Below are 26,354 nucleotides of genomic sequence, written 5' to 3'. Positions count from 1 at the left end.
TATCTCAAGAAATCTTGTTTATACTTCATTTTTCCCTCTGGGCTATTGACTATAAGCTGTTTCTTAGCACAGTGCTGTTCAAACTCTGAGATCCCGTGGATCAATAAAAGAGGTTTGAAAAAAAAAAAAGTCTTAGGAAACAGTATGAAAAAAAAAAAAGAAACCAGTACGGGGTTCTATACACTATATTTTACCAAATAAGGATATTAATTTATTGACTTATTTTCTTTTGCTCACTGTTATATCTTCAACATCTAGTGTATATTTTTTATTTTTCCAAACCTTAAACTTTTTATTTTGCGTTGGGGGTGCCAGTTTCAGGTAAACAGTGAAGGGACTCAGCCATACATATAAAAATATGGAACACTTCATGAATTTGCATGTCATCCTTGCATAGGGGCCATGCTAATCTTCTCTGTAGTGTTCCAATTTTAGTGTATGTGCTGCCAAAGTGAGCAAGGGCTATTTTTTAAATGGCTAATTTTTACTGGCATCATTTGAGAAGAAAGGTCATTTTCACATCACGAAAGTAGAAGGAAAACAATCTAAGAATAAATAAGTCTTCTACACTGAATAAGTTTAGCTTTATGAAAAGCTCATTACATTATTATTAGCTTTCTCATTTCTTGGGGGACTGGTGAAACTTTCGGCTTTCACCTTTAGACCCTGAGTTGAAAACTTCAAGGATCTTTTCCTGCTGGCTCTTTCTGGGTTCTGGTTCTTTTCTGCCCTTGATGACATCCCTGACAGGGGCCCTTGTGGATTCCTAGTGTCCTTAGGCCACTTGGCCCAGATGTAGGTCTTTTCTTCCTTTAGCTTTGTTCTCATGTTGCTCTTCTCAGAACTTCATTCAGCAAGTCATAAAACACACCTGCACATCAAGAGCCAACCATCCATTTATCTTGGGATTTCCACAGTGCCTTTCCTTAACATTCAATTATGCAAGTTAAATCTTCACATTTAACTTTTGAATGCAAAGGTTGGCCCCACAAGGTTTTCATTAATAAAATGGAGATTGACATTACTAGGGGGAATTTTGAAAATGAATGAGAGAAATTAATTCAACAAACATTTATTTAGCAAGCACTGGATTATAAAGATTAATAATAAAATGTTCTTTGTCCTGTAAGCAGTAATAGATTTATTGGAGAGGCAGTATATAAGCTGAGAGTTGGTTCTCTTAACCTGCAGTCGATGAAATGGATGTACTTGGGGAAAGTGTGAAAGCAAAAGCATTAGTCGCTCAGTAGTGAATTCCAGTAGTCCCTGGAATTCTCCAGGGAAGAATACTGAAATGGGTAGCCATTCTCTTCTCCAACAGATCTTCCTGACAAGGGATCAAACCTGGGTCTCCTGCATTGCAGGCAGATTCTTTACCATCTGAGCCACCAGGGAACCCCCATACTTGGGAAAGAGAGTGCATAATAAGATTGGAGGTAAAAATTTGGTTGTATGTGCATTTTTCTGAGAAGTTTCATTACTCTCATTAGATTTTCAACTGAGTCCAAGATTTCCAAAAGAAAAATGCTGATATAAACACATAACTTTAATACACTAAAATAGGTTACCATAAGGAACTGTGACCAATATTATGGGTGGGCAAAGAGAGCACCTTTGTTCTGCTCAAGGGAAAAAATATGGCTTAATTGATCAGGGTTTTGAAGGACAAACGTGAGTTGGGGAGGGGAGACGTCAAGGACAATGGAACAGAAAGAACAGCATGTGCAAAGTTGTAGGTTCCAGGAAAAAAATGTATGTTTCAGAAAAACACAATGTGGCTGGAGCTCAGAGTGTATGGTGAGAAATACATGGCTAGGGAGTCACATGGAGAACGCAATGGCACCCCACTCCAGTACTCTTGCCTGGAAAATCCCATGGACGGAGGAGCCTGGTAGGCTGCAGTCCATGGGGTCGCTAGGAGTCGGACACGACTGAGTGACTTCACTTTCACTTTTCACTTTCATGCATTGGAGAAGGAAATGGCAACCCACTCCAGTGTTCTTGCCTGGAGAATCCCAGGGACGGGGGAGCCTCGTGGGCTGCTATCTATGGGGTCGCACAGAGTCGGACACGACTGAAGAAATTTAGCAGCAGCAGCAGCAGCAGCAGCAGCAGCAGCAGGGAGTCACAAGCTTGGTAAACTGTGGGGATTACAGAGAACCAGTAGAAATCTTTAAAAATAGGGTTTTACACTGTCAGTTGTATGAAGTATATAAACATTTATCAAAGGATAAATGTTCTATTCCTGCCTTAGTAAGAGGGTGACTTGGGCAATGAAGTCTGCTGTTCCTGAAGTCTGGAAGCATTTGAGAAAAAGAGCAAGAGTGCTAGGGCCCAGCCCAGCCCATGGTAAAATTCTGGAGATTACACGTAAAATCTGTCCTAACCAGGGATCGAACCTGTCCTAACCAGGGATTAAACCTGTCCTAAGCAGGGATTTGAAATGAAATTAAAAGATGCTTACTCCTTGGAAGGAAAGTTATGACCAACCTAGATAGCATATTCAAAAGCAGAGACATTACTTTGCCAACAAAGGTCCGTCTAGTCAAGGCTATGGTTTTTCCAGTAGTCATGTATGGATGTGAGAGTTGGACTATGAAGAAAGCTGAGCACCGAAGAATTGATGCTTTTGAACTGTGGTGCTGGAGAAGACTCTTGAGAGTCCCTTGGACTGCAAGGAGATCCAACTAGTCCATCCTAAAGGAGATCAGTCCTGGGTGTTCTTTGGAAGGAATGATGCTAAAGATGAAACTCCAATACTTTGGCCACCTCATGCAAAGAGTTGACTCATTGGAAAAGACCCTGATGCTGGGAGGGATTGGGGGCAGGAGGAGAAGGGGATGACAGAGGATGAGATGGCTGGATGGCATCACCGACTCGATGGATGTGAGTTTGAGTGAACTCCGAGAGTTGGTGATGGACAGAGAGGCCTGGCATGCTGCAGTTCATGGGGTCGCAAAGAGTCGGACATGACTGAGCGACTGAACTGAACCGAACCAGGGATTAAACTGTATCCCCTGAGGTGGAAGGCTGAGTCTTAGTCACTGGACCGCCAGGGAAGTCCCCTCCTTGCCTGCTTCTTTTCTTTCTCTTATCCCCACTGCCCCCTTCATACATCCGGAAGAATTTCTTTGGTTTTACCTTCCAGAGGTCTAAAATGGTTGAACTAGAAGGAATCTCAGAAGTTATTCTGAGATTAATAGCCCCACATCCCTATTTTACAGTCTTGGAAATAGACTCCGAGTAAGGAGATGATTTCCTCTGTCTCTCCCCTTCCATCTCTAGTTTGGTACTGGGCCTGTTGCTCTCCTCTTGCTCTTCTGATGAAATTTCAGGGGCTCTTTTGGGTTTAACTAACATCCCCATACCAGAGATTCCAAGATTTGTATCCCTAGTTTGATTTTACTCTCTAAGCCCCAAACCTCTTGTCTACGGAATATTCCTATCTGATATTTTAGATTCTCCTGAAACACAGCATGTCCAAAGGTGAATTAATGATCTTTCCCTGTCGCTAGTATTACCTGCTTTAGAAAATGACACCTGCTTTCAATGCAGGGAGCCCAGGTCGGGGGAACTAGATCCCACACGCTGCAACTAAGAGTTGGAATGCTGCAATGAAGATTGAAGATCCTGTGTCCTGCAACTGTGACTCAGTGCAGCTACATAAATAAATATAGATATTAAAAATAAATAAACATAGTTAAAGAAAATGGCACCAGATCCACAGAATCACTCAAATTAAACTAGATATTATGTTTGTATCTCCTCCTTTAATGCCCTCCCCAAATCCAATCAATCACTGAGACCTCTCATTTTACCACATAAAATGTCCATTTGTCCTTTTCTGTTTATATATATATATATATATTTCCCCCGTCCCCAAGCTGCACAGCTTGTGGGATCTTAGTTCCCCCACCAGAGATTGAACCCGAACCCTTGACAGTGAGAGCGAGGAGTCCTAAGCATTGGACCACCAAGTTATTCCCCATCATCACCGTATTAGACCACTACCTTTTGCTTGCATTTGCTGCGATATTCTTCTAACTCCTAATGTACTCATCTCTCCCTGAATCTCCTTTCCACACTGCAATCACAGTGAACTTCTTAAAACATAAACCTGAGAATACTATGCTTCTATTAACCCTTTACCAGATGATCACTCCTTGTAGTTAACAACTAAAGTCTCTATTTTCCTTCTTTCTGCCCAATTCTTGAGTCTCATTTGGTTTCATCCTGTCTCTCATTATGCACCAGTCACACTGGCCTTTTTTTCAGTTCCTCACCAGTGTCAAAGCTCCTTCCCTGCCTGAGGCCTTTGCACACATTATCTCTCACATTCCTTCCCTCCTAGACTGGTCAATTTCCGGTCACCTTTCAGGTTCTAGCTGAAGCTCAGGACTTCAGAGAAAACTTCCTGGTCTTCTGACTAAGTGAGGTCCATCTATGCTTTCTCATGCACTCTACACAACTGTGATTGAATGATTATTTTAATAGCTATTTGCTGTCAGTTTCCCTGACTATAGACTTCAAGAGGACCTGAACTCTTAAGACTTTCTCTCCAGCACATTGCCTTAGTTCAGTTCAGTTCAATCACTCAGTTCTGTCTGACTCTTTGCGACCCCATGGACCGCAGCACGCCAGGCTTCCCTATCCATCACCAACTCCCGGAGTTTACTCAAACTCATGTCCATTAAGTCGGTGATGCCATCCAACCATCTCATCCTTCGTCTTCCCCTTCTTCTCCTGCCTTCAATCTTCCCCAGCATCAAGGTCTTTTCAAATGAGTCAGTTCTTCACATCAGGTGGCCAAAGTATGGGAGTTTCAGCTTCAACATCAGTCCTTCCAGTGAATACTCAGGACTTATCTCCTTTAGGATGGACTGGTTGGATCTCCTTGCAGTTCAAGGGACTCTCAAGAGTCTTCTCCAACACCACAGATCAAAAGCATCAGTTCTTCAGCGCTTAGCTTTCTTTATGGTCCAACTCTCACATCCATACATGACCACAGGAAAAACCATACACTTGACTAGACTGACTTTTGTTGGCAAGGTCCATCTGCTTTTGAATATGCTATCTAGGTTGGTCATAACTTTCCTTCCAAGGAGCAAATGTCTTTTAATTTTATGGCTGCAATCACCATCTGCAGTGATTTTGGAGCCCCCAAAAATAAAGTCAGCCACTGTTTCCCCACCTATTTGCCATGAAGTGATGGGACAGGATGCCATAATCTTAGTTTTCTGAATGTTGAGCTTTAAGCCAACCTTTTCACTCTCATCTTTCACTTTCATCAAGAGTCTCTTTAGTTCCTCTTCACTTTCTGCCATAAGGGTGGTGTCATCTGCATATCTGAGGTTATTGATATTTCTCCCAGAAATCTTGATTCCAGCTTGTGCTTCATCCAGTCCAGCGTTTCTCATGATGTACTCTGCATATAAGCTAAATAAGCAGGGTGACAACATACAGCCTTGACGTACTCCTCGCCCTCAATAAATACTTGTTATGTTAGTATAGGGACTGAAGGATCTATGCACCTAGTGGTAGAGGTGAAACTAGAATCCAAACTAATTTCTGATACAGTATTTTTTTCTCTGCCACCCTAAGATGATACCCCCCACTCCAGACTTCCTCTCCCTCTTCCCAATGATTAATTATATGTCTCTCTCTCTCTCTTTTTTTTTTTTTTGGCTACACTGGGGTTTTTCTTGCTGCAAGCGGGCTTCCTCTACTTGTGGTGGGTGGACGCACAGGCTTTTCATTGTGGTGGCTTCTCTTATTGCAGAGCACGGGCTCTAGGGCACTCGGGCTTCAGTACTTGCAGTCTGTGGGTTCTAGTGCACAGGTTCAGTAGTTGTGGTGAACAAGTTTAGTTGTCCCATGATATGTGGCATCTTCTTGCATCAGGGATCAAACCTGTGTCGCCTGCATTGGCAGGTGGATTCTTAACGACTGCACCATCAGGGAAATCCCATATGTCTTAATTTTTTTTTTTTGGTTGTGCTGGGTCTTAGTTGTAGCATGTGGGATCTAGATCCCTGACTGGGGAATTGAACTGAGCCTCCTGCTGTGGTATCCAGGAGTCTTGGCCACTGAACCACCAGGAAAGTCCCTAAATGTATATCAGTATTGTTTGTGTTCTGTTCAGGGGCCTGTTAAAGCCAATCTTGTGAACTAATTCAGGTTTAGAGAATATCCTTCCCCCCAGGATATCTGCCTTTTAACTGGGAACTCCTGTAGGACAAAAAGTAATCCCAAAGGGATTAATCAAAATTTCAGGCACTAAGAAAATATTATTGAAAGGAGGGAATTAACAAACACCCTCTTCCAACAACACAAGAGAAGACTCTATACATGGACGTCACCAGATGGTCAACACCGAAATCAGATTGATTATATTCTTTGCAGCCAAAGATGGAGAAGCTCTATACAGTCACCAAAAACAAGACCAGGAGCTGACTGTGGCTCAGACCATGAACTCCTTATTGCCAAATTCAGACTTATATTGAAGAAAGTAGGGAAAACCACTAGACCATTCAGGTATGACCTAAATCAAATCCCTTATGATTATACAGTGGAAGTGAGAAATAGATTTAAGGGACTAGATCTGATAGATGGAGTGCCTGATGAACTATGGAATGAGGTTCGTGACATTGTACAGGAGACAGGGATCAAGACCATCCCCATGGAAAAGAAATGCAAAAAAGCAAAATGGCTGTCTGGGGAGGCCTTAAAATAGCTGTGAAAAGAAGAGAAGCGAAAAGCAAAGGAGAAAAGGAAACATAAGCATCTGAATGCAGAGTTCCAAAGAATAGCAAGAAGAGATAAGAAAGCCTTCTTCAGCGATCAATGCAAAGAAATAGAGGAAAACAACAGAATGGGAAAGACTAGGCATCTCTTCAAGAAAATCAGAGATACCAAAGGAACATTTCACGCAAAGATGGGCTCGATAAAGGACAGAAATGGTATGGACCTAACAGAAGCAGAAGATGTTAAGAAGAGATGGCAAGAATACACAGAAGAACTGTACAAAAAAGATCTTCACGACCCAGATAATCACAATGGTGTGATCACTGACCTAGAGCCAGACATCCTGGAATGTGAAGTCAAGTGGGCCTTATAAGGCATCACTACGAACAAAGCTAGTGGAGGTGATGGAATTCCAGTGGAGCTATTCCAAATCCTGAAAGATGATGCTGTGAAAGTGCTGCACTCAATATGCCAGCAAATTTGGAAAACTCAGCAGTGGCCACAGGACTGGAAAAGGTCAGTTTTCATTCCAATCCCAAAGAAAGGCAATGCCAAAGAATGCTCAAACTACCACACAATTGCACTCATCTCACACACTAGTAAAGTAATGCTCAAAATTCTCCAAGCCAGGCTTCAGCAGTATGTGAACCGTGAACTTCCTGATGTTCAAGCTGGTTTTAGAAAAGGAAGAGGAACCAGAGATCAAATTGCCAACATCCGCTGGATCATGGAAAAAGCAAGAGAGTTCCAGAAAAACATTTATTTCTGCTTTATTGACTATGCCAAAGCCTTTGACTGTGTGGATCACAATAAACTGTGGAAAATTCTGAAAGAGATGGGAATACCAGACCACCTGATCTGCCTCTTGAGAAATCTGTATGCAGGTCAGGAAGCAACAGTTAGAACTGGACATGGAACAACAGACTGGTTCCAAATAGGAAAAGGATTTCGTCAAGGCTGTATATTGTCACCCTGTTTATTTAACTTATATGCAGAGTACATCATGAGAAATGCTGGACTGGAAGAAACACAAGCTGGAATCAAGATTGCCGGGAGAAATATCAATAACTTCAGATATGCAGATGACACCACCCTTATGGCAGAAAGTGAAGAGGAACTCAAAAGCCTCTTGATGAAAGTGAAAGTGGAGAGTGAAAAAGTTGGCTTAAAGCTCAACATTCAGAAAACGAAGATCATGGCATCCGGTCCCACCACTTCATGGGAAATAGATGGGGCAACAGTGGAAACAGTGTCAGATTTTATTTTTATGGGCTCCAAAATCACTACAGATGGTGACTGCAGCCATGAAATTAAAAGACACTTACTCCTTGGAAGGAAAGTTATGACCAACCTAGATAGCATATTCAAAAGCAGAGACATTACTTTGCCAACAAAGGTCCGTCTAGTCAAGGCTATGGTTTTTCCTGTGGTCATGTATGGATGTGAGAGTTGGACTGTGAAGAAGGCTGAGCACCGAAGAATTGATGCTTTTGAACTGTGGTGTTGGAGAAGACTCTTGAGAGTCCCTTGGACTGCAAGGAGATCCAACCAGTCCATTCTGAAGGAGATGAGCCCTGGGATTTCTTTGGAAGCAATGATGCTAAAGCTGAAACTCCAGTACTTTGGCCACCTCATGCGAAGAGTTGACTCACTGGAAAAGACTCTGATGCTGGGAGGGATTGGGGGCAGGAGGAGAAGGGGACGACAGAGGATGAGATGGCTGGATGGCATCACTGACTCCATGGACGTGAGTCTGAGTGAACTCTGAGAGTTGGTGATGGACAGGGAGGCCTGGCATGCTGTGATTCATGGGTTCGCAAAGAGTCAGACACGATTGAGCAACTGATCTGATCTGGGAATTTTCACTATCATGCCTTAATGGGATTATAGGAAAGAAACTTAAAATGAGATTTGCTTTAATGTTTTTGTTTTTTGATTCCTGCAACTTAATCTTTGCAGCAAACCTGTTAGGTAGATATTTTTATCCCTTTCACCAAATGAAGGAATCACTGAAAGTTTTAGTAATTTACCTAGAGTCATAAATCTGTTGAGAAGGCCTGTATTTAGTCACTCCCTCTCCCAGGTTATGACTCCTGGTCTAATCCTATTTTTACCATACAAGGGTAGGTTAGGCAACTTCTTACAGTTTGCACATAAATCTGGGTCATGGAGTTAACGGAGTAAGTTATCTTTCTTTTTTTTTTTTAAAAAAAAAGGCTTACCAGGTTAGTTTTCTTTCTTTGGTGGGATCTATGCTCTCAACCTGGATTCTGCCAGAATCTATCATATTTGGTACCTCACCTTATCCTTTCCAACCATAAATGTGATTATGGGTAGGAAAAAAGTACTTTGAGCACTTTTAGTAGAATTATGATGCAACATACAACATGTTATCACTTATTTTACTACTGAGTCTACCAAAGCTTCCTGTATCCAGGGAGTGGATGTTATCAGGTTGACCCCTAAGAGTGCATTATTCATCTGTTTACTACTGTTTGCAAAAACAAAAGCTATTAGGTGATGGGCTGTCCCATATCAAATATCCTTGCAGGAGTCAGGTTTGCCTCTGATGAAAAATGCTTCTGCCCACCTTTTGTGTGTATGTGTGTGTGCTCAGTTGCTAAGTCCTGTCTGAGTCCTTACGACCCCATGGACTGTAAACCCACCAGGCTCCTCTGTCCATGGGATTCTCTAGGAAAGAATACTGGCGTGGGTTGCCATTCCCTCCTCTTAGGCAATCTTCCAACCCAAGGATAGAACCTGCATCTCCTGTGTCTCCAGCTTTGGTAGGCAGGTTCTTTACCACGAGTGCCACCCCCATCCTTTAGACCTCCTCAATACATATGATTTCTTTTGGGGTCGGAGGGACACTATTATGTTCCTCTCAATGTCAGACAAACTTCTTTGATAGCTTTGTGACCTTGGGCACATGCCTTAACCTCTCTGTTTCCTCAGTTGTAAAATGGATTGACTGACAGCTGTTTTGATGCTGAAAGCCTTTAATATGTTTGAAAACACCTAACAACAAAGTGAAGTCGACAGCAGGTATTTAAAGAGCGTTAATTTCCTTCCTTCTCCAGGTAAGGGCTCATTGAAAGATCAGTAAAATTTTGTGTAGATGTGTGAGGCGTGTTTTCCTTAGAAAGAAAATCCACAGTTTAACAGATTATCATGGAGGCCAGCGATGTTCCTGAAAAAGAATTGTAGATTCTCCTGCCTGCAACCGCCAAAGGGTGAATCTCTTTCTCAGGGGATCAGATTTTTTGTGAGTGTTTTTGTTCTCTGGGTACTCTTTCTTGTAGCCTGATAACAGAAGAGGATAACCAGGTGAGAGGCTTTCTTTCTCAAGGCAGGGTCCCTTTGAACTTTCCCTGAGGGCTCTGTGACTCCCCTTTGTGTTCCCTCCCATATGAGGGGGAGTGTGCCATCCAGAACTGGGAAGCCGGTTTAAGGTCGCTCAGCCTTTGAGGGTCGCTTCCTCCCCGAAAAACCAACTTTTGTGGGCTTCCTCAAGCTAAAGGGACTCTCTTCAGCTCCAGCTGTTAGTCAAAACCTCGTGGTGCAACCCTGGCCGCCAATCCCACCCTCCTAGGCCCCAATCCCCAGGCGGTGGGGGCGGGGAGGCCGCGCGCGCCGCTTCCGCTCCTCCACACCACCAGAGGGCGCTGCGGTCCCGCCCCCTGCCTTCCCGGAGTGCTTCGCGCCGGGCCCCTTCCGCGTGGGTGAGTGAATGTGAGAGTCAGCGTCGCGCCGCGCGCGCCGAACGCCTCCGCCGCCCGGCGCTCTTATTTCGGCTGCGAGGGGCGAGCGCGCGCGTAAAGGCATAGAGACGGGCGTTGAGCTCTCAGGCTAGAGCGTCGCCGAGTCGGAGCCGGAGCCCGAGCCGCGCGCTGTGTCTCCGCTGCGTCCGCCGAGGCCCCCGAGTGTCAGGGACAAAAGCCGCCACCGCGCCGTCTACTCTCGTCGCCGGGGCTCATCCGTTGTCGCCGCCGCCCTGAGGAGAGTCTGCCGCCGTCTTCACCCGCAAGGATCCGAGAGCCATGTCGGCCAGCAGCCTCTTGGAGCAGGTACAGGCCCGGCCCGCATGCCTCGGCCATTGTGTGAGGCGAGAGGGAGCCTGACTAGGCCCGGACCCGCCGCCCCCAGTCGGGCCAAGGCGAGGCGGCGCCTCTCGCGGGCCAGGTTTCGAGCCTTTCAGGCCGGCCGCGCCCAGCGCCTCGCCCTCGGCCCGTTCTCCCCGCTCTTCCCCGGGCCTCGGAGCCCGCCGGCCGCGCCGCGTCCCTTCCTCTCAGCGGGCCTCGTTTTTCTCTTGTTTCCTTCCCCTTCCTTGAAGCCGTGACTCCCTCGCGATGTTTGTGGCGCGGCCCCGGCTCCTCTCCGCGGCCCCCTCCGGCTTCGCACTTCCCCCGCCTCCCATCTTCAGCCTTCCCCTCCACCCCCGTTCCTGACGCCGCTCCTCAGGCCTGCGCCTTTATTCCCTTCTGGGGCCCGGCTTTAATATGTCTTTCCTTTTCCGTTTCTTCCTCGGACGACTTGCCGCTCGGCGACGTTTCCTTCGCCTGCAGAGACCAAAAGGTCAAGGAAACAAAGGTGAGCCCGGCTCCGCCGGTGGCCCGGGGCGGGCGGGGGGACCCGGAGTGGGGGGCGGGGTCTCCGGGAAGCGCCCCGGGAAGAGGACCTTTCGGAAGCCGCTTAGTTTGCAGGTGCCTCACACACTTAAGTGTTTGACCCTTTCGGTGTGTTCCTGCAGCTGACGAACAGCTTTTTAGTGAACAAGGAGTAATTCATTAGAAGTGGGGGGTGGAATCGGTCTTGAAATGTTCCAGGTCCTTAGTTTCCTGTAGGTCTTAGGAGGCCTTTGTTTTTCATCCTCGTGGATCACACTCTGGAAGTACTCACATGTGGTGGGGGAGGGGAAGCGGGAGGGAATTGAAATCTAGAGGAGCCAATAAAATGACCTTTTTAGATCAACTTTCTGTGGATGGAGGGAGACATTTTCACTGACGAATTGTTGCTCAGCATTCACTCTCTTCTTTACCGTTCTGAAATACAAACTTAACTTGCTCTGTTTAGTAAGGTTTTTCTCTTGTTAGGAGGTAATTTGATTAATTTGGGAGGTAGATTGTACGATTGAGACACTCCTAATTGGATTTTTTTTTCCTCTAGTACAAAATGGATCTGTACATCAAAAGGATGGATTAAACGATGATGATTTTGAACCTTACTTGAGTCCACAGGCAAGGCCCGTGAGTAGTTAACCATTTACATGCTTGATCGTAGGATGTAGTATACGTTTATTTTTTGCTCTGCTCTATCAATAAATCTAATTTTCACTGGACGACTTTCTTAATACCAGTTAGCATGTTATAGAAAAAAAAGTTGCTACAGATGTTGTAGGCTGTTAAGATTCTCATCTTTATTGTCAGCAAACAATTCTCTGAGGCTAGTACTGATAACATTTTATAGTGTACTAACAGCAACACTTGTTTGAGTAGTTCTTCCTCCTTACCAAGAATCTAACAGTGCGAAACTTAAGAGTACTTTTCTGTGTTAAATATTTTCACCCCCAAAACATTTTTCACGTTGGTTTCTTTGGGGAGCTATAGAATTTACAAAATGGATTTAAAGTAATATAAGATAGTGTTTAGCACAAAGATAGATCAAGAATAATGGAATTCAGTTTTTGCAATGTAATTATCTTCTAATGTGAAGATGAGTTGCATGTAGGTTCATGTATGAACATGACCTGTGCACACAAAATGTTTTGACTTGGCAGTTTTTGTATTAGTATTTTGAATCCCAAAGACACAGCCCCAAAGTTGTATCTAATAAATATAACTCCCCAGACTAATTAGCCAAAAGGAAAATTGACAGTAACTCATTCGAAATATCCTAGAAGATAGAGAAGCTTATGGAACATTTATATAAATTCTGAACAGATGCTCTGTGGTGTATATAATAGTTTGAAATAACTTGACATGTTAGTGAGAGTGCATGTTTGGGCCTAATTCTTACGTAAAACTCTCTGATTCCTTATGTAAAAGTTTCTGCATTGAAAGTGTAGAAACCACTTAAGTGATTGGGGAAAAGTTTTTACAGAAGACAACCAGTTAATCAGGAAAAGTAGGGAAGGAAGTAGAGGAATGAACTATCACTGGGTTCCTGCTATTGAAGTAGTTTGCTTACATAATCATAACAGGGAGAGGGAGAGCATTTGGAAACATAATTCTAGGTAGTTCTTGTGAAACATTGTGTAATTCAGTTTTGAGCTCAGGGGCATGTGGGAACCTGCCAGATCAGGTGTAGGTATTCAGCTGTTATAATAGCATAACCTGTGATAATGAGTGCATTTGTTTTATTAAAAAGAAAGCTAAAACTTAAATGTCTTGAAAAACTTGGGGGGTGGTATATAAATTTTGGTTGAGAAGACATAATTTAAGAATCTTTGTAGTTTGTCAAGTATTTCATGTATTTTTTTAACCAATTTTTATCACATTATTTGAAATAATTCTTCAGGCTTAATCTATTAAGTGTAGACTGAATTTCTTATTTATAATGAATTTGGGGCTGTTAAAATTATAACACTATCTTTGAGACTTAGATTTTTTGTAAACTTGAGGGTATATGTCACTTAGTTTTTTAAAAGAAAGTTTTAAATTGGTAGAGAAAAGCACCACTATTTAATTAAACTGCATTTGTTGAAAAATTTAATCTTCAAGAGATGTGTTTTTAGTGGCCAGGGAGAAGTACTCTTGGCTTTGATAATACAAACTAATACAGACCTAGCATATTAATAGTTATCAAGAACAACATTCCCTATTGATTAGTTAGTGGATTCTTAGATACCAGAGCTCTTTTGAAGTTAGGATAAAGCACTCTATTTTTGAGTTGAGCTGACTCTGCGTGTATAGAAACCAATTGTATGTATCTGTTACTTTGATTTAAGGGACTACTTTGTGAGTTGTAGGGTTTATTTAAAAAAAAGTTAAAATACTGTCAGCACAGATGAAAGAATGTTTTTACAATGTAATGTTTTCTAATGTGAAGACTAGTTGGGTAAAACTTTTTCTGGTTGTTATTATCAAGGATGATTCCTTTTTAAAAGATATGGACTGTACCATGCCTTTAGAAATTAATTCCTGTTTTTAATGGAAAAGTTAAGTGTACATTTTAGCTACAGCCTTTACTTTTATAGATGAAACAGAACAAATAGCAATACTTGTTTAGTTTTGAATCCTCTGGAAGCCACTGTGCACTTTCTTTCCAGGTTATAATTTTTTTTTTCATTTTTTAAAATTTCAGGTTATGATTAAATAGTGGCGTCTTCTGATGTTCTCAGATGGTCTGCCAGAAAGCTATATTATAAACTAGATGTATTGAACTTTTCTTTTTGGTTTATGGTTGGGTAATGGCTGCACAGATTTTGGGGATAGAAATTGAAATTTCTAGTTCTTTTTGTTGTTTTATTTGTTATACAATGCAGTTTTAATAGGAAACTCTTTTGAATATTCTTCTGTTCTGCCAGTATTCCCATTCCTTCAGTCCAGAGAAAGTGGTTTTAATAAAGGTATCCTCAGAGAGCGGGCTTCCCAGGTAGCTCAGATGGTAAAGAACTCACCTGCAATGCAGGAGACCCTGGTTCCATTCCTGGGTCAGGAAGATCCTCTGGAGACGGGATAGGCTACCCACTCCAGTATTCTTGGGCTTCCCTGGTGGCTCAGCTAGTAAAGAATCCACCTGCAATGTGGGAGACCTGGGTTCTCCCTGGGTTGGGAAGATACCCTGGAGGAGGGTATGGCAACCTACTCCAGTATTCTTGCTTGGAGAATCACCGTGGACAGACAAGCCTGGTGGGCTACAGTCCATGGGGTCTCAAAGAGTCAGAGACGACTGAGCAGCTAAGCACACATTCTTTCTCACAGAACAGGACTTGCACTTGGTGAGATGCTGGGTTTTCCCTTTTCTGAATTGAATCACTAAAAGCTAAGGCCTGTGTTCACTGTATGTCAGTTTAGTTTTAAATGTTTAAACTTCAACGATTAAACCAAAATATCTTAGTCTATAAAAATACCAGCAAGTTTATGGGAAGAGACCATCTGAAAAAAAAAAAAAACACTCATTTTTATGGTAATGGCTGAAATGTTTGTACTGTATGAATAATTCGGAGAGGAAATGTCCTGGTTGTTTTATTTATTTTTGTATTTAGTTCTAATTTGCCTTTTTTTTTCCTTCCACAGAATAATGCATATACTGCCATGTCAGATTCCTACTTACCCAGTTACTACAGTCCCTCCATTGGCTTCTCCTATTCTTTGGGTGAAGCTGCTTGGTCTACTGGGGGTGACACAGCCATGCCCTATCTAACTTCTTACGGACAGCTCAGCAACGGAGAGCCTCACTTTCTACCAGATGCAATGTTTGGACAACCAGGAGCCCTGGGTAGCACTCCATTTCTTGGTCAGCATGGTTTTAATTTTTTTCCCAGTGGGATTGACTTCTCAGCTTGGGGAAATAACAGTTCTCAGGGACAGTCTACTCAGAGTTCTGGATATAGTAGCAATTATGCTTATGCACCTAGCTCCTTAGGTGGAGCCATGATTGATGGACAGTCAGCTTTTGCCAGTGAGACCCTCAATAAGGCTCCTGGCATGAATACTATAGACCAAGGGATGGCAGCACTGAAGTTGGGTAGCACAGAAGTTGCAAGCAATGTTCCAAAAGTTGTAGGCTCTGCTGTTGGTAGTGGGTCCATTACTAGTAACATCGTGGCTTCCAATAGTTTGCCTCCAGCTACTATTGCTCCACCAAAACCAGCATCTTGGGCTGATATTGCTAGCAAGCCTGCGAAACAGCAACCCAAGTTGAAGACCAAGAATGGCATTGCAGGGTCAAGTCTTCCACCACCCCCAATAAAGCATAACATGGATATTGGAACTTGGGATAACAAGGGTCCTGTGGCAAAAGCCCCCTCACAGGCTTTGGTTCAGAATATAGGTCAGCAGCCAACCCAAGGGTCTCCGCAGCCTGTAGGTCAGCAGGCTAACAATAGCCCACCAGTGGCTCAGGCATCAGTAGGGCAACAGACGCAGCCATTGCCTCCACCTCCACCACAGCCTGCTCAGCTCTCAGTGCAGCAGCAGGCAGCTCAGCCAACCCGCTGGGTAGCACCTCGGAACCGTGGCAGTGGGTTCGGTCATAATGGGGTGGATGGTAATGGAGTAGGACAGACTCAGGCTGGATCTGGATCTACTCCTTCAGAACCTCATCCGGTCTTGGAGAAGCTGCGGTCCATTAATAACTATAACCCCAAGGATTTTGACTGGAATCTGAAACACGGCCGGGTTTTCATCATTAAGAGCTACTCCGAGGACGATATCCACCGTTCCATTAAGTATAATATCTGGTGCAGCACAGAGCATGGTAACAAGAGACTGGATGCTGCTTATCGCTCCATGAACGGGAAAGGCCCCGTTTACTTACTTTTCAGTGTCAACGGCAGTGGACACTTCTGTGGTGTCGCAGAAATGAAATCTGCTGTGGACTACAACACATGTGCAGGTGTGTGGTCCCAGGACAAATGGAAGGGCCGTTTTGATGTCAGGTGGATTTTTGTGAAGGACGTTCCCAATAGCCAACTGCGACACATTCGCCTAGAGAACAACGAGAATAAACCAGTGACCAACTCCAGGGACACTCAGGAAGTGCCTCTGGAAAAAGCTAAGCAGGTGTTGAAAATCATAGCCAGCTACAAGCACACCACTTCCATTTTTGATGACTTCTCACACTATGAGAAACGCCAAGAGGAAGAAGAAAGTGTTAAAAAGGTAACCAACTTACCCTTCTTAAAACTTTTAAGGGAAGGAGAAGGAACTAGAGAGAACAGGAGAAGTATAATACTGAATCGTTAATAAAAGCTCTGTAAATAACACAAGTATCATTTAACAGTTCAAGTCTTTATGGGAGGCTAATTGGTCTTATTATTTGAACCTTAGTGTGAAAGAGTGTGGGAACATTAATAGGGGACAGAAATGTGGGCTTAAGTTAAAGGAAAGCAGAAACCATAGAGAAACTGACTATGCAGGAACAGGTGAAGAGTGAGTCTGAAAAGTACACAAAGGGAGTAATTGAAGTGAAAGAAACAGAACTGAAAGTAGGAAAAGATTGAGGCTGTAATGTGGCAGAGAAAAAGATAAAAATTCTGTTGCAGGTTTTGGCCTAGCTGGGTACTTGGTTATTTTCAAGAGTCACCAAGCCCTGACATTTCTGCCTGCCTGCTGACAACTGACAGTGTTAAGGAGGATGTTTTTCAGAACTTTCTTCCTTGTTCCTATCTTTTGTAGTGTTCTGCTTAATCATTTTTTTTTTCAAGATATTTTTCCCATTAGAAAAGTTTGTTTATTGTATAAAACTTGAAAAACAGATGGTCGGAAAAAGCTGGCCTCTTGTTCTTAACATTTTGCTGTATTCCTAAAGATCCACTTTCTTGTTTCTCTGTAACAGGTGGTTATCTTGGACAGAGTGATGGGGAATAGGTCTATACTAAAAGGTTGAATATATTTGAAAGAGTTGGTCCTGTGCACTGAGTGTGTAAGGACCGTAAACAAATGATAAAATACTGGTCAGGGCAGATCATGTATTATCCAGAACTTAAACATATTTAAATGTAGAAAGTAGGTGAAAAGATAATGGCGAGGAGATAATACTTTAAAAATTTTTTCATTAATGATAGAATCCTGAGTGGTTAGTTTCAAATGTCAAATAAACAAAACCTAACAGTTATGTGGAGAAGGCAGTGGCACCCCACTCCTGTACTCTTGCCTGAAAAATCGCATGGATGGAGGAGCCTGGTGGGCTGCCGTCCATAGGGTCGCACAGAGTTGGACACGACTGAAGCAGCTTAGCAGCAGCAACAGTTATGTAAATATATTCTGCTTGAATTGGTCATTAATTCATAGGGATCTTCTGTACTTGATCTAGGACCTGAGGCACTTCTTTTGCTTCTGTAAAGGAGGACTGCTCAAAGGAATAACTTTGCTCAGGTAGATTCTCTACCTCCGTAATACAGAATCAGAGGTCTGTAGTTGCCTAAAACAGGATGGTTGACTTTTATCTTCCTGTATGTACAGACAAATAAGAAATAAAGATATACTTGTCAGTGATGCTGAAAGTATTGTGGAGATAGAGCCAGATTACTGAAAAGTTGGCTGTCAGAAAAAACTTGCTCCTTTCCTAGAGTTTTAATAATTTAACTTAAAATTCTCCATAATCTTGTAGAAAAAAGATAGTTGATTATTTTTGCCAAACTTGTGAAAGGCTCTAAGTATGTCTGTACAGGCTTCTCTTTCTGGAGGAACAAGAGAGGAGACTGTGGCTTTTGGGGCATCATGTAATGGCGGAGCAGATTATTAATGTGTGTGAGGGGCATCCAGGTGCTTGATTTAATCGCTTGCAACATGCATAGTGTCATATATTAAGAACCTACTTGCTTTCATCTGCAAAGTTCTGTTCTACATTTTGTGGTTTTAAAAGTAAGAAGGCAAAGACAGGACTATTTTTTGGAATGTACAGCATAACTGTTAAGATCATTCTGTGTATATTAGAACTAGTGGGGAAGCTGTTTAAAATTGAAGTAGCAAGTTTGAGGATTGTTAACTTATGTTCAGTCTTTATCAAGTATTAAATTCACTTGAGTGGTTCAGTGAATGATAAAACTTCATAAGAAGGTGTAAGATACATTGACCAGCCTTGTATTTTCAAAGAGTGAGTGTAGTAATCAAGCTAGGGTCTTTGTTAAGGTAACTGATGGATCTTCCATAAAGACTTTTGATGAATGAGTATCCTAATTGTTCTCAGGTGAACTAATCACCAAAAATAAAAATAAAAGCTATTATACTTGTGTCAGATTACTTTTTAGTTTACTTTCTGTAAGAAAAACTTGCTGAGGTTTCAGGAAGGTCCCTATGATTGCTTCCAAATCCAGTTACGCTTTCAGTCAGTATTGCCTTACTCCTGTGTTGCCCACTGTTATTCTTTAACATGCTTACATAACTGACTGTAAACTGTACTTTTTAGTTTGTTAGGCTTCCAAGATAAAATAAGTTTCATGAGAATGGGACTGATAGCTCATTGAAGCAGTAAACTCCCTTAAGTGGGGTGTTTGTTTGTCTGCCTTGGTATTATTTACAAGATTGCAAAAGATCTTTTGACCAAATGGTAACTCAGTCAGTAGGGAAATACTTAATACTTCATCCTGAAAATGATGTCACAGCTGTTCTAAAGTTCCGTGATTGGGCATGTTTCTTGGCAGAACACAGTGAAGCAGAACTACACCCATTTTTGCCTTGTTCTGTCACATGATCTAATTCAATATCATAAAACCTTTTCAAGATCTATCTGGCTCGAATCTCTTAGCTTGATGCTTCCAGCAAATTTGAGTGACTTCGATATGTGGTTTACTTTGTTGCTCGGATACTGTTTTGTAAACTCTTTCTGCATTTGTTTAGAACTTGACCCTAATTGTTAAATATTTCTTCTGTGACATCACTTTTGAAGGCTTCATAGTATTCTATCAAAGATTTATTATAATTCTCCAGTCCCTGTTGAGTATGTCAGCTTCTTTATACTTTTTTCCCGGCTAAAATGTTGTAAACATGTTGTAAACATGCAAGGGGGCTTCCCTGATAGCTCAGTTGGTAAAGAATCCGCCTACAATGCCGGAAACCCTGGGTCAATTCCTGGGTCTGGAAGATCCTCTGGAGAAGGGGTAGGCTACCCATTCCAGTATTCTTGGGCTTCCCATGTGGCTCAGCTGGTAAAGAATCTGCCTGCAATATGGGAAACCTGGGTTCGAGCCCTGGGTTGGGAAGATCCCCTGGAGAAGGGAAAGGCTACCTACCACTTCAGTATTCTGAACTGGAGAATTCCATGGACTTTATGGTCCATGGGGTCACAAAGAGTCAGACATGACTGAGTGGCTTTCACTCACTCACTGTAACATTCTAAGATATAAATATTGATTCACACCTGTCCTTAAGTGCTGGGTCAAAGTATATGCTTTTTGAAGATCTTGGCTGTGCTATACATTGCCATGAGCCTTTTTCTTAAAATTTTTTTTGTTGAGAGAGCTCTGTCAGATATTCAAAAGGCAGCGACAGTCAATTTTTCCCTTTATCTCAACTTTGGAGTAGGCTGGAATAGAGGGAGAGTTACTCCTTGCATTAGTGATGACTTTGTTTATAAACCTCATAAAATAGTTGGCTTGGTTTTATCTTTCTAGCCTTTTAACTTTAGGCAAAAATAAGAGAGGCTTTTTTGGTGGCTCAGTGGTAAAGAATCCACCTGTCAATGCAGGAGATGTGGGTTTGAACCCTGGGTGGAGAAGATTCCCTTGTAGAAGGGAATGGCAGCTCACTCCAGCGTTCTTGCGTAGGAAATCCCATGGACAGAAGAGCCTGGTGGGCTACAGTCCGTGGGGTCACAAAGAGTCGGACATGACTTAGCGACTAAACAATAACAACAAATATGATAGTTTAGTAGAGGGGACTAAGGGCTGTGTAATTCTCTTAAAGCCTAGCCCAACATTAGACTCAGCCAGATACCTGGGTAAGGGTTTATCCAGTTGTTTAACTGGAAAGCTCAGTGGAATTTAGGAGAGACAAATCTAGAGAAAATGTGATTATAATGACAACAGCTTAAGGTTTAAAAAAAATTTTTTTTAATATTAAAAAATTCCATTACTAGTAAGTGAGAATAGTAGGATTTTTTTACCTCTAGGATTCAAATTTTCAAGCAGAGGACTTAAAAATGGAGACTTAATTGTGTTTGGATGTAATGAAAATTTATTATGGTGTGTAAGAATTGAGATGAAGTTATTTATCTTTTCTTTGAACAATTTTACAATGTGTTAGACTTTACAGAAAAATCAGAGGAGTCTTGTCAGGGAGCCTTACATTAGTGACACATAACAGTACAAAATGGAAAGTGTTTTCTCAAGGTATGCACAGGGTGCCAGTTTGAAAGCTTGAAGATTGCCTAACCCAGTTTGGGGTGTGGGTTGATTGATCATAGAAGAATCTTTGAAGAAGTGATCTCTGATCTGTGCCTTAAAAGATACGTAGAGGATAGCCAGAGATGTTTTGAAAAGAGTGAACATAGTTTCAGAACAGCTCAAATCTGTATAGATAATTTGGAATAGGAATTCTTGTATAGTTCAAGAAGAAGTCTAATTGGAGATTGTCAGATGTGTTTCTCGTAAGGAAGTTTGGAGATCAGTTGAGGAAAAGGGAGTTGATTTGCATTTAGTTGGATGTAGAAGGAATCTATTGAGATGGATACAAAGTTGGCTTAAAAAAACAGGTATGAAGGGTAGGGTCTAATTTGAATCAGGTTGGAAGAGGTCCCTGATGTAACCTTCACATGAAAGGCAGTGGGAAACTTGTAGAAGTAAAGGTGGACCTGTACTATTACTGTATGTATACAGCTCACTTCTTCCCACAGTGTGTTTTAGACATGCTTTCTTATATCTTATTTCTCATCATAGTGTTTAGCTTGGTAGAGGTGATTTAGAAGGGGAATATAACTTTTTAAAAACTCTGGTAGGCTTATTCTTCATGTCAGTGACAGCACTAGAATCAATGGATAGAGGTTATAGGGAGGAAAATTTTTGTAAATAAAAGAGAGAACTTTTCTAAAAATGGAGTCTTAGTCACAGGAAGGTTTGAAGAAGAGACCCAAAGGACTTTTATTAGATAAATTGTAAAGAAGATTCACATATGGGGTAGTTTAGATCAGAGAAATTGAGGGTTAAGAGAGGGTTCTCTCTCTCTCCCCAGTGGCTTACTCCTGTCCGACTCTTGCAATCCCATGGACTAGCCTGCCAGGCGGCTCCTCTCCAGGCAAGAATACTGGAGTGGGTTGCCATTTCCTTCTCCAGGAAGAGAGAGTTAGGTGGCTTGATAACATTTGAGGTTCATGGAGAGGAATTGATGATACAAAAGAGGTCTTTTTTGGAAGACCTTATTTTTGTTTGTGTTCTATAATTTCTGACTTAAATACTTACTACATATAAAATATAAAAAAGGGCTTGAGGCTAGAAGAAGATAGATGACAGAAAGGATTTGTGAATTCTCAGTGGATCTTAGTATAGATTAGGTGTCTGGGTAGTTATTAATATATTTATTGTGTGTTAATGAAAAGCTTATCTAAAATGTAATAAAGACTTAGTAAAGAAACACAGAGGTGATTACCACATAATTGTTTCCTTTTTAAAGAAAAAAAAAAAAAATCTAGGTTTACTGTAGTGTTGGCACAAGTAATATTTCTCTTTATAAGGAAGTTGTTTTTTTTTTTTTCTTTCAGCTCTCATTTTCCCCCCTCACCCTTTAACTTGGACATTCAGTTCTTTGTTTACAAATATTGACTTCATTTTCAATTTCAGAAAAAAATTTAAAATATCGAAGTTTTGGTGATAAAAAAATCAGAAAGGAAAAAGCCATCACTTTAGCTACATGTATTGTTTTATTAAATCTTTAAAAAATAAATAACCAGGGAGTATTATTCTTTCCATTTAACAATATCCCACTCCTGTTTTTTTAAATTACTTCTTCAGAACTAGTGAGTGGGCATCCTGTTTTAATCAGGATGGCAAACTTGAATGTTTTGTAAAATTCTAAGGCAGTCTATGTTTTCTGTCTTGCAGATAAATTTATTTATCTTTTTGCTAATAGGATTGAGGGAATTCTATTTGTATTACTCACCTTCCTTGCTTTGTGGATAGATGAAATGCCTCTCTGTAGCCTTCTTAAAGGAGGACCAAAAGAGGATAGGTGACGCTGAATTTGGAACTTTTTGAAGCATGCCCTTTGTTTGTATCCCTTTCAACAAATGTGTTTGTGTTAATTGCTGGGATAGAACAGATAAACAAGGCACCATCTTTGTCTTAGGACCAAATAGTGTTGTTAAGTGGACAACAAAATGGATAAAATATGAGATAAGAGCTGTAACAGAGGGATGAAGAAATAGTTTGGCTTTCTGGAGAAGTGGTAAGTTTGGGGAAATTAAGAAAGGCTTCATGGAGGAAACAGCATTTGGTCTGTATCAAATAGAATGAGTAAGGGGATAATAAGCACTTAATGATAGCACAGTGCTTGGAACTTGTTGCACATAAAAGTTTAGCTTTCCCATCTAGTATATCATTCTCATTTTAGATGAGGAAGCAGGCTCAAAGAGGTTCTGTATAGAGATCTCATAGGTACAAGTGGTGGAGTTGGTATTTCAGTGTCCAAGTCCAATAATGTGCTTGAGCTTGCTCATTGTGAGGCAGCTGTTTAGGTTTCAAGAATTTTAGCAAGCCAGTTAAACACAATCATTAAACAAATTATATGAATTTAAAAATTAAATACATTGTATTAATAGGTGTTTTAGATTTCTATTTCTTTAATTACATTATAAACTACAATTTGAAATGTAAATTAAACTACATAAATTTAGAATACTGTTATTACCATTAAACCATAATATTTAAATTAATCAATCTTGAAGTTATGTCTGTATCAGTATAATACACTGCAATTGCATGTCTCTTAGCCCTATAGATAGCCCATTTTTAGTTTGAGGTCAGCTATGTTATTGACACTACAGAAATTGGCAAATGCTGTATACAAATCAGGGCTTGATTTTTGTTGATTGTCTAGACTTAAAAGTGATAGAGAAAATATTAATGCAGATTTGCCGTGAGGCATTCAGGATCAAACCCATGTTCCCTGCAGTGAAAGTGCGGGGTCCTAACCACTGGACTACCAGGGAGCTCCCTTAATGCAGATTAAATACACTTATGTCTCTATCCTAACATATTTTGAATAACACAAAATTTGAGGAATTAGTCTTCCACAATTTGACAGTCATTATCCAGTTTAGCAAGGTAGTTCAGATTGATGAGCCAGTGAATGAAGTCTTGACATACGTCTTCATTTCAGTTGTCTTAAGTCAGTAATGGGCACTAACTTTGTTAGGCACTTTCATAGTTTACTTTAATTCCTGCACCAACTCTCAGAGACAAAATTTATAGGTAGGAAATTGGAAACTCAGGTTAGCAATGCAACTAAAATCATCTGTTAAATGAATAGAGAGAGGTAGAGGTGACTCAGAGGCCAAGTGAGAGTTTTTTACAGTAGTTGGGAGAAAGACACTGAGAGCCTGAATCAAGATAGGGGGAATGGGGAAATGTGATAGAAACATTTGCTGATAGTTATTTAAAAAAAAAAAAAACTTAGTACTATGAGCAGCAGATTAGGGTTTGGAGATATGTTGGCTTTTGGAAATAGAATTAGGGGTACCTGTAGTACAGTCAGTTGATGGTAGGATCTTGGGCTCACGAGAGAGGTCTGCTGATAGAAATTTGGAAGTTTTCAGCCCTCAGTGTAGGTAAAGTCATGGATGAGTTTAAGATTCTTAAGAATATTGGTAATAAAAATAATGGCCGAAATTATAAGTTCTATAGTATCTATAGTATGCAGCTGTCCTGAATACATATTTTTATGTATGTTTTCATCTAATTCTATCATTGTGGTGTAGGTACAACTTACCTCAGTTTTACAGATGAAGACTAGAGAACTCTGAAGAGTAAATACCTCTGCACAGTTACCCAAACTAAGAAAGCAGAGCTGATGTTCTACTTATTGTGGTTCCAGAGCCAATGTGCAGTGAGAGAAGAGGGCCAAAGAAAGAACCCCCAGCAGTAACACAATTTAAAGGATGAATTAAAGAGGGAGCAAGTGAGAGAGATTGAGAGGGAGTAGTTTGAGTTTTAAAGAGAACCAGGAAAGGGCTATATCTTGAGTAGAATTTCAAACAGTGGGGTATAATCAACTTATTCAGAGACTGCAGAGAGGTAGCAGATGACTGCAAATGCCAGCAACTATCTGAATAAAAGTAACATGGGAGTGCTTGGTTAAGGGTTTGAAGGTTTTGTCCTCCACACATTATTCAACAGACTCTGCATTTGTTGTTTCTGTAGTTTTCTAACCCTTCCCAACCTGCAAAGTTTTCCAAGCTGTCTATTCCAACTAAGTCTTAAAGAGATTTAATGAAGTAAGACCAGCTTCTGTTTAGTTAGTGTTGGCTGTTTTGGTGAATTAGACCATATAACAGTTTCTGAAATACAATTGAGTATTGAAAATGTCAGTATTATGGTTCTTTTTTCTTTTTTATATTTATTTATGCACTGGGTCTTGGTTGGTTGTGTGGTGGGCTTTTTCTAGTTGCAGTGGGCGGGGGCTGCTCTCTAGTTGCGGTGCGATGGCTTCTCATTGCGGTGGCTTCTCTTGTTGCAGAGCACAGGGTCTAGGTGCTTGGGCTTCAGTAGTTGCTGCCCTAGGCCCTATATAGTCGTGGCGCACAAGGCTTAGTTGCTCTGAGGCATGGGGAATCTTCCCGGACCAGGGATGGAACCTGTGTCCCCTGCATTGGCAGGTGGGTTCTTCTGCACTGTACCACTAGGGAAGTCCAGTATTTTGTTTTTGATAGGGGTAAAGATTGATCTAGAGGGGGCCATTTTTCCAGACCTGAATAGTTTGGGACAAGGAGTGGTTAACAATTTTAGAATCATTTACTATTTGTATTTACTCTGAGTAGTATAAACCAAGAATTACTGAGATGTGAACCATTTTGCTTATCTACCAGAAGTAAAGATTAGTCCTATAAGTTTTCAGACTTTTTAACATTGCAATTTTTTTTTTCTGCTCCAAACACTTGCTCAGAACCCCATGAATGGCTAATTTCACATGTGTCCTGTGCTCAGTTGCCTCATTTGTGTCTGACTCTTTGCAATCCTATGGGCTCCTCTGTCCCTGGGCATTCTCCAGGCAAGAATCCTGGAGTGGGTTGTCATGCCCTCCTCCAGGAGTCTTCCCAACCCAGGGATTGAACCCAGGTCACCGGCTTTACAGGAGGATTCTTACATGCTCAGTGTTTTTTTTCCCCTCTGGGTGATCTTCAAAGTACCTCCTCTGTGAAGCAGAATTGGGAACCCACTATGGGACAGGAATTTTTTTGTAATGAATGAATCGCTGCAAGGAGGTGGAATTGGGAGTTGGGGTGATCTGCTTTGAAACTGAAGAACCGAAAGGAATCTGCTGCTTCAACATCTCATCTAGGTGTATTGGTTATTTAGCCTTGGAGGAAGGGAGAGATTAAGAAAACATCTCACAGAAGCTGGGGATGCTACAGCATTGGCTTTGACTGTCTTAAAGAACTTATGATAAGGACTGACACCTGCACTAGTTAGGAGTTTATTGTAGAGGAGAAAAAGCTCTGTTACCTGAATTAGGGAAAGCAAATGTGATCTCTTCACCGTTGAATTCTGCAAGCCTGCAGGAGCTGACAGCTAGCTCAGTAAATATTGCCCTAATACTTTTCATCCCTTGCTGAATAAACAATCCCTAATTGAACTAATTTAACTCCAGTTAACCCTAGGGAGGAGATAACAGATAAAGTAGTATAAGATGGTGTGTATTGGAGGAGGTGTCTTAGATGAAACAGTATAGGATCAGTTCAGTTCAGTCGCTCAGTCGTGTCCGACTCTCTGCGAACCCATGAATCGCAGCACGCCAGGC

General features: G+C 41.5%; 1 protein-coding gene and 1 non-coding gene across 2 annotated transcripts in view; one reads left to right on the top strand and one right to left on the bottom strand.

Annotated features, from left to right (window-relative positions):
- Positions 1-352: 352 nt before the first annotated feature.
- LOC129648176 (U6 spliceosomal RNA) lies at positions 353-459 on the bottom strand. The gene has a single exon (XR_008712757.1). It is a non-coding gene; the product is annotated as a U6 spliceosomal RNA (small nuclear RNA).
- Positions 460-10,462: 10,003 nt separating this feature from the next.
- The window catches only part of YTHDF2 (YTH N6-methyladenosine RNA binding protein F2), a 30,189-nt gene continuing 14,297 nt past the window's right edge, over positions 10,463-26,354 (top strand). The window contains exons 1-4 of the mRNA XM_055573928.1: positions 10,463-10,811; positions 11,310-11,334; positions 11,911-11,990; positions 14,982-16,568. Coding sequence (XP_055429903.1) covers positions 10,785-10,811; positions 11,310-11,334; positions 11,911-11,990; positions 14,982-16,568 — 1,719 coding nt within the window. The 5' untranslated portion in view covers positions 10,463-10,784. The remainder of the gene's footprint in view (positions 10,812-11,309; positions 11,335-11,910; positions 11,991-14,981; positions 16,569-26,354) is intronic.

Source organism: Bubalus kerabau, chromosome 3 (assembly GCF_029407905.1).
Source record: "Bubalus kerabau isolate K-KA32 ecotype Philippines breed swamp buffalo chromosome 3, PCC_UOA_SB_1v2, whole genome shotgun sequence".
Classification (NCBI taxonomy): Eukaryota; Metazoa; Chordata; class Mammalia; order Artiodactyla; family Bovidae; genus Bubalus; species Bubalus kerabau.
This window is presented reverse-complemented; position numbering and strand designations above follow the sequence as displayed.